The sequence below is a fragment of the Populus alba genome, chromosome 16 (assembly GCF_005239225.2).
Source record: "Populus alba chromosome 16, ASM523922v2, whole genome shotgun sequence".
NCBI classification, from domain to species: domain Eukaryota; kingdom Viridiplantae; phylum Streptophyta; class Magnoliopsida; order Malpighiales; family Salicaceae; genus Populus; species Populus alba.
Genome location: NC_133299.1, coordinates 6,443,713 through 6,455,882, shown reverse-complemented (window position 1 = coordinate 6,455,882; position 12,170 = coordinate 6,443,713). Strand labels below are relative to the sequence as shown.

General features: G+C 35.2%; 2 protein-coding genes across 3 annotated transcripts; both read right to left on the bottom strand.

Annotated features, from left to right (window-relative positions):
* Positions 1 to 2,169: 2,169 nt before the first annotated feature.
* Positions 2,170 to 3,367, bottom strand: LOC118050852 (dof zinc finger protein DOF3.5). Its single transcript, XM_035061331.2, has one exon. The coding sequence runs from the start codon at positions 3,231 to 3,233 to the stop codon at positions 2,364 to 2,366; it is 870 nt and encodes a 289-aa protein (XP_034917222.1). The 5' UTR covers positions 3,234 to 3,367; the 3' UTR covers positions 2,170 to 2,363.
* Positions 3,368 to 6,302: 2,935 nt separating this feature from the next.
* Positions 6,303 to 11,771, bottom strand: LOC118050861 (uncharacterized). Of its 2 annotated transcripts, XM_035061342.2 has the most exons (6): positions 11,479 to 11,771; positions 11,160 to 11,213; positions 10,007 to 10,193; positions 7,333 to 7,488; positions 6,795 to 6,874; positions 6,303 to 6,706 (listed from the first exon to the last, which is right to left on the bottom strand). In XM_035061342.2, the coding sequence occupies exons 4-6, from the start codon at positions 7,399 to 7,401 to the stop codon at positions 6,445 to 6,447; spliced, it is 411 nt and encodes a 136-aa protein (XP_034917233.1). In that variant the 5' UTR covers positions 7,402 to 7,488; positions 10,007 to 10,193; positions 11,160 to 11,213; positions 11,479 to 11,771; the 3' UTR covers positions 6,303 to 6,444. The 2 variants fall into 2 exon arrangements, with proteins under 2 accessions (XP_034917233.1, XP_034917236.1); XM_035061345.2 differs by lacking the exon at positions 10,007 to 10,193 and having other exon boundaries at positions 11,162 to 11,213.
* Positions 11,772 to 12,170: the final 399 nt, after the last annotated feature.

Below are 12,170 nucleotides of genomic sequence, written 5' to 3'. Positions count from 1 at the left end.
CTGATGTTTGGATGGCTCCCATATATTTTGCATTGTTGAGCTTCTGCTTGTGTCCACGGTTTAAAGCTAGTTTCTTTTATTTGTTTGCCTCTTATGGTGGTCCTAGCTATTTTGGCCTTGCTTCTCTCTTGCTTGATGGCTGGTTCTAGCTGGCTTGATTTTGTTGGTTTTTTTTTTTGGCTTAGTGGGAGCCTGTTCCCCTAGCCTTTTTTTCTACTTTGTTGGCCATGCTGGCCTTTCCTTGTTATGGTTTATGTTCTGCTTTGCTTTACTCAAGCTGACTGAACTAGGCTGCTTTGTTTGGGGTTTTATTTCCTCTATCTTTATGGAGTTTGTTCCATGTATATGTAAATGCATGTACAGATGATTTGCTGATTCGCAGCTTTGTTTTATTTTGATATTTAATACACTTATATTTTGAAAAAAAAAAAAAAAAAACAACAACAACAAATTGAAGCTTCGAGAATAAGGTTGTTGGGATAATACTCATATAATGACAGAGATTATGTAAGTGGAAAGATTTTGACACCTGGATCATCACAGCTATATGTTAGCGTTTGGTAATTAAAAGGAAATGATCACAGCACATCAGTTAAGAAGGAAATGGTCAACATTGACTATGTCAATATCATAGGTTTAGTTGGATTCAAATTGAAATTTAAAACCTTAAATCTCAGGTGAAACATCTATTTAGCTTAGAATTAGGTTGAGTATGTATATGAAAAATTTCACAATAAGATTCATTTTTTAGGAGTCCTGACCACCTCAAATTGATCACTAAATTTTTCTTTTGATTTTCTTTTTATTTATCACCTTTCTATAATTAAATTATTTACTTACATAATGAAACCTTGATTCAATTCCTTATACTTCATGTTTTTATCATAATTAATAGTCAAATTACCCTTTCAAATACACATTAACATTAACTTAAGGTGATTGACACTTTCATGTCTAGCATTGTAGTAAAAACACAAAAACAACTAAAAGTTTAAAACTCAGTAATCATTATGTTTGCAAGTTCCAGCTACCTTAATTATTGACAATCACATTGAAACTCAACTAGATTGACAAATCCCACTCCACCAAATCCAAAAAAGACAATAATTTAAATAACAAAGTAATTGAAACTTAACAACCTACATATACTTGTAATTCAAGAATTTAAATTGCTTAAACATGAAAGTTCAACTTCTCTGGTACCACAAAATCCAAATGTTGTCTTTAAGATCATGTTCACCAAATTGATAAAAAAAAAAAAAAAAAAAACTAATTATAAATTCTAACTCTTTCAAATTTGCTCTAAACAAATCAAATTCAATCCCTAGCTAAAAAAAAAAAAAAAATCCTGCCGAAGACCTTGACAAACTAATCAAAATACCAACAAATATTCAAACTCCAATTGTTACAACAGCTATTGATTAAAATCTTAAAAAAGGTGAAAACATTATAGTTGAACCATTCCACCCACCCCAAAAAAACATATAATTTCATCGAGATTAATCATATTGGCCAAAGAGGAAGGTTTTCCTCACTAAAGAGAGAGAAGATTGATATGTTGTTTGGTTGATTTTTTAATTTGATATGCAAGGGTAGTTTGGTTATTTTTTTGATTTAAAATTTTTTGTAGATCCAAGATATAAAGTATAATTTTTTGAAATTATAGCCAGTAATTAAAATTAAACCAAATTACAAGATGGTAAATGTAATTTTCTAGATTAAAAATCTTTCATGTATCAGAAACACTTGAAATTGATACTTGTTTGGCTTCCTATTGAAATATCAATTCCTTGATCTTATTGTAATAATAACTGAATCTAAATGGTAAAGAAATAGCTAGTCCCACATCAATTTACACTTGTACATGCAGTTCAATCTTGTAAAAGAATTGATCACAGAAGAAAATAAACCCATGTAGTCGACCTCAATTAGTTTGGAATTAACATACGTTTAGTTGAGTAGAATCAAGGTAAAACACCAAGGAGTTGTGCTGACAAAATGACGAGACTCTTCTTTTAATTTATTTAAAAAAAAAAAAAAAAACAGAGAGGAAGAAGAAGAAGAAGAAGAAGAAACATCTCTAACTGAGAGCAACATTTTTGAAGCTTCAATATATAGTTACTTCCGTGAGTGGAGTAAACAAAGCCCAGTTACAGGTGCCATTATAAACACGGGTAACATATACTTATTTGTATATTACATGTGCCATTATAAACACGGGTAACATATACTTATTTGTATATTACAGGTGCCATTATAAACACGGGTAACATATACTTATTTGTATATGTAGATTATTCCGGGTTCTATACAGTGATATGCATGTATAGCAAGGGAAAAAGGCAATGAAGTAACACATTTTATCAAGACCTTGAGAAAGTATCATCGCTAGACATGTCAAAGGGACTCCAGTTCCCAAATAATAGATTAGGATCTTGAGTGTCAGGTCCAAGAACTGGTTGTTGAGACATTTCCAGGCTATGATTATCCATCATCATGTGAGAATTTGACCAAAGTATCTCTTGAGAGACTGTGTCTTGTCCTGGCAATGGTGGCAAGTGGAAGCTGCTTGTTTCATGACTTGTACATTGTTGAGTCCTATCTTGGTGATCTTGGTGCTTGTGGGCTGAGTCTAGAGTATAGTAGTACATCAAGTGATCATTGTCACTTGAAGGAACTTCTGTCGAGAAGTCAGAGATGGTGAGGGATCCAGCAAGACCATTTTCTTCCGGTAATTGAGCACTTGATTCCAAATACATGTTCGGAATGGTAGGGAATCCGAGAGATGGATCAAACTCGCTTCTAAATTCAGGCACTTTAAAACCACTCTTGGAATCTTGCTGTGGATTCAAGAACTTTGCATAAACAAGTGCGAGATCAATATGAGAACCATCAGGAATCATGGATGAGCTAGAGGACTCCATGGAGGAAATTCCTTTATGGCTAAATGGATGTCTAATAGAGTTATTAGACAAGCCTCCATAACCTGAAATCTTAGAGTGAACATCTGTTGATAGCCTCATTGACTTTCCTCTTCTATTCTTCCTGCAACCACCACCAACAGGCACGTTTCGCAGGGATCCTCCTTTAGTCCAGTACCTTCTACAACCTTTGCAGAAGTATCTCGGTTGTGTTAAACTGTAGTTGTTGTGATAACAAAATTTAGTATTTGAGGAACCACACCGAGGACAACTTGGTGATATCTCAGCATGTTCCTTCCATCCTGTCTCCATACCAGATTGCTTCAAACTTCATAGGCTTCATAAAACTGCCTAACCTTTCACTGCTTCTCTCTCCTGTTGAGTTTGAAAGCAATTAAGAAAGTAGTATAGGAAATTTGAGTGCAACCCAAGAGAATGAATGGAGGCTTAAGTTTGTTTCAGGTGCACAACTGTTAAGGGAATGGAAGTCTTGGAAATGTGTATGCACTCAAGCACATGAGACAGGCAGGCTTAGTGGATCCGGTGCCGTCAAGGAAGATTTTGGTGGTGTGTAACAGCCCCGGAGGCTAATACACAGTGTCGCTGTTTAGTACATGTGGCACAATTGTACTGGTGTATATGAGGGTGGTAGAGGAAGCAAATGCCTCGAGAGGCTGACTTTGATTTCTTAGAAGAGCAGGCATCCTATATTAAAAAAATATCAACTTGGCAAACTGACACCCGAAGTGTTTCTCCACAGCCTAATCTTGTACATGTTAATGTCCCCGTTCCAAGTAAAACCTCCCCCTGTGAAGTAAGATCAAATATTGCACAGATATAAATATATAAGAGCTGCATGTACAAGGTTGGATATAAGCAGATTTTTCCCTTTTCTTTTTAATGATCTTTTTTCTTGTCACATCGTCCATTTATTGCTTTGGCAATCAATGCCAGATGACTGCCATTTAATTTAAACAGCGCCCAAAAAGCCACAATACTTGAATGGCAAACACCACTTAAAGCTATATCTCTCGCTCGGTTAATTAAACAAGTTTGTAAAGACAATGAGCATGTAGCTCAACAGACAGTAGGGTTCTTCTCTTCTTCCCAGGAGATCTCGTGTTCGAGAGCCTTTCCTTTGTAATAAAAAAGAAAAACAAGTTTGTAAAGTTTGAACTGAGACCGACGATAAGAATCAATCCTGGAGCCAAAAGGTGTTTCCTTATCTTCCCTTGTCTTTTATTTTTCCGAAACATTTCCTCATTTCTTCACAAAAAGAAGCAAGCAAGAACACATCACATGCTAGTGTCATAACTGTAGAAATGTGGTGTTTCTTAAAAGAGAATGTCTACCAGGAGATACTAGCTATATTTAGTAACTTGAAAAGGATCTCTTGGATCATGGGCTCCTCGGATCATGTGAGCCTTGTAGATTTCATAAACAATATATTTTTTTTTGTTAGGAATCCAAGGTTTCCACTATGACGTTGACTGAGGACACCCAGAAGTTAATTCATCGATTTGAAATGATCTTGCAAACACAATCAAAAACTGCAAATGCTACAGTAGCAGAATAGCTATTAACTTGTGCTTAAAGCTGTAATCAACATTCTATATTAAAGAAATTTTTGTATATCTTAATGTGTTTTGAAGCTCCCATGGATATATATTTGTAATGGACAGTAACACAATTTGGAAATTAAGAACTCATTGAATGAAAAGATTGAGGGAGAAGTTTTGAAGAGAGGGAAGTACTGAATGGATGAAAACAATGTTAAGCAGCCTGTAAGAAAGTGGGGATTTTGGGTCAGAAGGAACTAGTAAGTGAGAGAGTAGAAGAGGACTCAAAAGAACCAAGAGAAGGCGAAAAGCATCATTAGTTGAATGGAAGATAACGCTAGAAAGGTCCATCAGAGAATCAAATTGTTAATTCATATAAATGGAACAGTCACATTTGAAGATCAAACAGTTATGCACGATTATTCACTCGGATTTCTTCTTCTCTCTTAAAATTCTGCCTTCTGTTTCCTTTTGCCTTTCCTAAATTGGTTAGCACTCGTTTTAACTTTCGAAGACTTGATCGATCCATCTTGCGAGTGTCAATATTTACTAACATTCAAAACTCTTTTTCACGTCCTTGAGATGTCTTCCACCCAAACTTAAAGATTTCAGAGGCAAAGCAATAAGAACTGGATTTAGGCTTGCTTTTATCAAAGAATCAAGTTCCTGTTCTTCTCAAACTATACTAACTAATTTCTCAAGCTCCAGCCCAGTTATAACTCTTCTAGTTGTTGGCCGTTTGGTGCCATGGGGGAGCGACGCAAACAACTATCTTGAGGTAAAGGACTTCATGTAATTCTTATTTGTGGTTGCAAGTAGCCAAGTAGTATGATGAAAACGGGCAAAGAAGCAAACCCAGGCATAGTGCCCATAATACATGTCGCTTGAATTACTATGGATAGACCATAAGGAGACCAGGCATCAAGGAACTCAATGTTCCAACTGTCCTCGATCCTTGCTGCAAGATTAAGAGTGATGATTGAACAGCAAGTGCGGGAGTTAAATATTCAAGGCCACACCAGCCACCATAAGCTTCTCTCGCTTCTTTTCTTTATTTTTCTTAGTACTTCAGATTAAGTAGAACTGAAACTAGGGACATCTGAAGGCTATCCCCATAGCAGCAACTCTCCAAGATGAATCCATAAACATTAGGAGACTATCCCAAACTTGCCGGATATCCAGACCCTCTCACTTCTGACTTCCCAATCTCCATTCCTCGATTGCTAGATCCAACACCAGCTATAAAACCAGCACAATGGTTACTCTCCCTTAGAGCATGCAGAACTCTGTCCGTCTAAAAGCCCTCTTTCGAAGTTATCCCTTGGAGACCGAGAAGCCTTGAATCCAGTTTCCCCGTTCGGTCTCATACCAAACCTCCCACCCCAGGAGGACGCCCTTGGTCAGCAAACGAGCTGCTATCAACATTCAATTTCAACCACACTATAAAAGGATGTTCCAAAGCAGAATAGCTGCTATTCTCTGGATTATCGCATCGTGCATGCTCTAACCTTTTTTCACCCCAATAAACCAGACAAGGTTGCTGTAAATTCCCATTTCCCCGGTACCACAAAAGGCATCATTATCGTCTTCAAAAGCAGCTGAACTTGGTGGATTTGGACAATTTAGGAATTAGCAAATATATCCTATCTGTTATTTGAGAATTCAAGTTTCATTTTCTATATAAAAAAAAAAAAATCCGTTTTTAAATTGTCCACAGCCAATAATATCTCACACCAATTCCTATCAAGCTACTATACAGATTCTAGTGATCATGTTAAGCTAAGAAGGATTCCCACCTACCAAGTCCTACAGCTTGCTACACTAATCAAAGATCATGAGATTTCAAAAGGATGCTATGATAATTCTCTAAGTTGAAGGGGGGGAAACATATGCAGCCATCAAATTTGCACATGACAAATGATTTAACAGATACAAAACACAAACGTTACATTTGATCTTACAAGTTACTTCTGTTTCTTCTTAACTTGTAGAGATTGTACTTGAGGACCAGGTCTCTTCTTTGCAAATGTACTGGTTCTGCTTTCTAATTCTCCATCACTGTCATCATCCTCGTTACAATCTCTAGCTGGTACAATGGAATCCTCAATAAGTTTAGCAGCTCTTCTCTTCCCGGCTTCCAACTTGGCATATAACCTCCTTTCAACAGGGTCATTTGATAGTCTAGCTTTAGAATGGCGTGGAACTTCTTTTGCACCAAGTCCGAGCCTAAGAAAAACATGCAAAGATTTCTTAAATACAGCTTATAATAACGCAGCAAAATCCTCTATTGAAAATGTAAAGATGGCTATACTACCTAGAAGGCCGGCCCTCTGATTCTACTTCTGCTGGTTCATCTTCTACAGCCTTGCTCATGTTATTGACCCATTGTCCAGCCTGCACACAGCAATGTTAAGAAACAAAAGGAAGAACAAACCACAAAGGAGGTGAAATTTCTGCTGCACTTCCACTAGATTGAAAGTCAATGTTTCATTCTAACTATACTCCACTTCTTCCTTAATCTACAATGTCATTTGCTATTTTCTTATGAACAGGATAGGGTTACTAAATCATCACCAAACCTTATGATTCATGGAATATATGGGGTTTCTGTTTCTCTGACTATAGTGGACTGCTCTACACGTTCAAATATTTCCCATAAACAGCAACATGAAATTGGTAACGTCATAGTTACTAATAATTGAATCACAGCATTGAAGCCTGTCTCTCTCTTATGCTTTCTAGGGTGTTGAAAAACTGGCCAGTGTAAGGGAAGAAAGGGGGAAAATCACACATAAATATAAGCAGAACTATAGTATAAAAAAAAAAAAATGAAAAGAGAAGGATTTCGTTACCATTTTGAAGGCAATGTCTAATCTGACAATCTGTGCAGGGGTTTTTTTCTGCGCTGCCTCCATGCTCATTGCTATTTGCTACTCTTTTTAATTAACTTGCACTCGCGATTCAATGCGCTGAAAACAAGTTTGGGGAAGCTAGGGTTCTAAATTCACCTGATAGGAAGCAGAACATTGGAAGGCAAAAGATGAGAAACATATATGTCAGTCCAGATAAACTAGAGAGAGTTGGTATTCATGCTTGTGCTTGTGTTTGGTTTTGTGGGACAGCGTAGTACTGGATGGATGCTGGTGCTTTTTCTTATTCTAGGGAGGGAGTGGATTGTTTTGTTGTGGCCTGAAGAACCTGAGTTGTCAACCCACTAGGTCAATGATGTACTAAAGACTTGATCAACTAGAAACAGACTCTAACATCCTCTCTTAAACTATGTGCTAATAAAAGCACTTAGTTTACGCCTTAGTTTATGCCTGGAAATATGCAGACCCCCATCAGACTTCTTAATTTTATGAACATGTCCAGTTTCAAAGGCTTGGTCATTATGTCTGCTATTTGCTCGTGTATTACAGTGAACCATCTTAACAATACCATCTTTGGTGAGCTCATGGAGGAAATGGAACCTGATGTCTATATGTTTGCGAAACTGATTCAGCTTGCTGAATTTAAGTCTGCCTCAATTTCAACACAAATTTTAATTAATCCAAAAGGCAAATCACAATTTAAAGGCTCAAATTGACAAATATAATTCAAATATCCAAAATACAAAAAAGAATTAAGTATCAAATATCAAAATGACAACAACCAAAACCCATAATTAAAAAAACAAAAGTTTCTTCAATATGTGGAAATGACATTAAGAAGCACACAAAGTTGGTGTAGCATTGGAGTTTGCTGGATTGAATCAAAGTTTTAAACTTCGTACATAGAAAACTATAAAGTTTCAATGTTTGCAAAGAAATACCATATTTGCAGCACCTTCCTTGACCCAGCTCACTCTTAGGGTCTTTGTTAATGTATTTAAATGTCCATAATGCAACATAGTAGTTCTAAAGTATCAATAAGGACCATATTTCAATTCTAGCAAAGGTCTCATGCATCATCAAACCAAAATTCATTTTTTATTACAATATGTTTATAACACAAATGCACTTGTAACAGATTATGATCTCATATATAGAAGTTTGAAACATTCCATAATCTAATGGGTAAATGGAAACAAAAAAAAATATTTTACAGTATTAGTATTAACACCACCAAACAACTTTATGATACACATCAGACAATTATAAATGGTCTTATTGTGTGAACTAACCTATTTCTTAAGACATTGAGGAAGACAATTTTTCACAGGGGATATCTCGGTGAAGCTATTATGTAAAAAGGTAAAAATAAAAATAAAAAGAAGTTGCCACCTAGTTTTATGATAATTAAAAACCCTAACTAGTTTTTTAAAGGTTGTAGGTAAAGGACTAGTTATATTAAATAAAAGATTAAATCACTCTAAAATCTACCTAAGGTAAGTTGTTTCATGTTCATTTTTAAAAATAAAATATACTTATTGTACTTGTATGCTAAGGTTTTGCCTAAACTATGCTTGTGTTAATTGCAAGGGGTAAAGGTTTCTAGGACATAAGATAGTGATTTGGGATCCAAACCTAGCAACATGGCCTAATCCTCAATTTAAAAATTCAAAAAAAAAAAAGGTAAATTTGGCTTTGACCCATTCCCCTTGCTTACACGATTTGTATTTTATTTTTATGAAGTTCTAAATAGAATCCTTTTAAGGATTTTACCGTTCATTGATAAAAACAAAACCTTATATTTTTTGAAACTGCAATGTTTCAACTTCTATGGAATAGAACCCTTTTAAGGATTATACTACTCATAGATTGATTCTTCGATGAAAAAACAAACGTTTTTTTACAAATTTCGAAATTTCATGTTTAAAAAAAAACATGGGAAAAAAAATTGAAGGGCCAAGAATAGGTTTATGACAAAGTGGTTTGCTATTGGGGTCAAAACAATAAAAAGTTGGTCCATTCCTCCCATACCTAAACAAAATAACAGTGAGCTTCCAAGGGTTTTAGGGGAACATTTTCTTTACAGATAAATTAAAATAATCTATCAATACTATCATTTATGAATGTTCATATCACAACCTTTAGACAACTACTAGTAGCCTAGCATTAAAGCATGACAATTCAAAATCTACAACCAGCCTAGACAGATCGTTTACCAGAGGAAAAAAAAAAAAAACCCTTCCCTTTTCGTCATCTTAAGAGTCCATTCTCACTTCTCCTCTTAACACTTTTGCTTGATCCGATTACATTACATAAAAGCATCAAGTCTAGGCACACAAAATACAAGAGACAAGATTAATGTATCAACCTAACCTAGTGTTTCTATACTGCACAAGCACACAAAAACACACACTAGGCAGCACAAAGTGCAAAGTAAATAAAAACACCCGTTTGCTTTGGAGACAAAAAGCACCCGTATAAGAAAGCATTCGTCAAGATTTAATATTTTAATGAGGAAGCAGTTGGTGAATACGGAAACAAAACAGCAAAGCTAAAAGAATCACAATAAGCGAATACATAAACAAGTACAATCCTCAGATTGAGAGTTTGATTATAAAGGAGATTAAAGGGAACCTATCGGAGTCTTGAGGCTTACTAAAGCAGTAATGAAAAGAAGAAGACGTTCTGCTTGGTGGTGGGGTGCTGCTGCTGGTTGATGAAGAGGAAAAGCGGCTGACAGAGCTTGCTGCTGGAGCGGTTGTGGGTGTCGCTGATGGAGAGACCTTGTGGATTAGTGGATCGGTGACTGGAGCTGCTGTGAAATATATGGGTGATTGGAGTTGCTGTGATACAGAAACCGTGTGAGAGAGGCAGCTGACTTTAATGTACTGGGCAGTAGGATTTTTTTTTTCCTTCTTCTTTTCTTTTCTTTTCTTTTTGTTTTTTATTTAGGTTTTTGTACGCTAGGTCAAGGTTGTCAAAAACGCTTTTTTGACACAACACGGAACATACAATATAAACTCAACTCGTAAACTCGAATCGTAAAATCGTAAAATCGCAAGTAAAATTTTTTAACTAAAAATCATAAAATCACAAGTAAAATATTTTAACTAAAATCGTAAAACGCAAGTAAAATATTTTAAACAATACAAATATCCAAACATCTTAAAATATATAATTCAAATAAAAGGATATTGAAATCGAACACAAAGGATCTGGAGTCTGGAGTCTGGACATATTGAAAGTCATGCCTAATTACTATTTAAAACATAAAACAATTACTCTTTATTAAGCAAAATCATCACAGAAACAATTTCTTGCAACCAAATCATAATTTCTTGCAGCCAAATCATCACAGAAACAATTACTCACAATTCTCACATGACAGAAGATTCACAATTTGTATTAAGCACAATTTGAATCACAAAGCACTGTATTTTATTCTATATTAAGCATAGATGCATAGATTCAACAAAAAAAAAACATTATCTTATCAACACAGAAAACTGGTGTTTTATTCTATATTAAGCATATTGCTAAACTAATGGGGTCTGATGAACATTTTCCACTCTTCTAATCCAATCTCCTCGTGTGTCAACAATGGTGGCCATCAAAATATAACTACTAACGTTTGCAGTTTTCTCTAGAGAATTAAATGCAAAATATAAAAAACCTTAAAACATTGAGAACCAGCAATCTTACACCTAAATTCACAGAATACCTAGATAAATTACACCTAAATTCCCTTCACATTCAGTTTTCTCTCAAAATTTCATATAATTAAGAAGCTTAGTTAAAGATAATCTTACACGGTTACACCAGCAATCCTGGAATGCTTCGTTGTCTATGGAGAATTGCAGACTCTGCAACACCAAAGAAAGCAAGATCAAACAGAGCATAGGTGAACATTACAAGTAATTACAACACACAGAAGCAAAAAATTACCAGAAATTACAACACACAGAAGTAAAAAATTACTAGCAGCAGTAAGATAAACACAGATAATTACCCACCGAGAAAATACCCAGAAGCAAACCAATTAATAGTAGAATACCCAGATAAGTTTTGTCTCTAATCACCACCATTAGACAGAAAAAACAAAGTTTGGGATTGGAAATAAATTTTTACCTTCGTCTCGCCAAGAACGCTCCGGATCGGGGGAAAGGGCTTTCTTAATCTGCTGGGGAAAGGGGAAAGGGGAAAGGGGAAAGCAAAAGGGGGAAAGGAGTCAGAGAGGGTGGGAGACAGGGACGAAGTCTTGAGTCTTGACTATGGAGTAACTGGAGTGGACTGTGGAATGTGGAGTGTTTGTGGACTGTGGAGTATTGATCAGTGAGTCACGGGTGGGGTGGGGTGGGAAAGAGACTGCTAAGTCATAGCCTCATAGGGCATCAAAATTTCTGCATTTCTCGTGAAAACAGTACGTTTTTACCCTTTTTTATGAGTTGACCTACTTTTATACGAGTTTAACCGGATTTAATTAATTTTATTAATTTTCAAGTTTTAACTTCCATTTTATATGTTTATATGTTTTAACTTGTAAAATTAAATAATTTTACGAATTAAAACACATTTTTAACAACCATGCGCTGGGTCGCTTAAGATCGTGGTAAATATTATTCAAGGTGTTTTTTTTATTTAAAATTTAATTTTTAACATTAGTAAATTAATTTTTAAAAACATCAAAAAAAAATTAAAATACTTCAAAAACAAAGTATATTTTTTTATTTATGTTTATGCATTATATTGTTGACGTCCCCTGCAAACCAGAGAAGTAATTTTAAAAAATCATTACGTGGTTTTTCCTTTATTTTTTATTT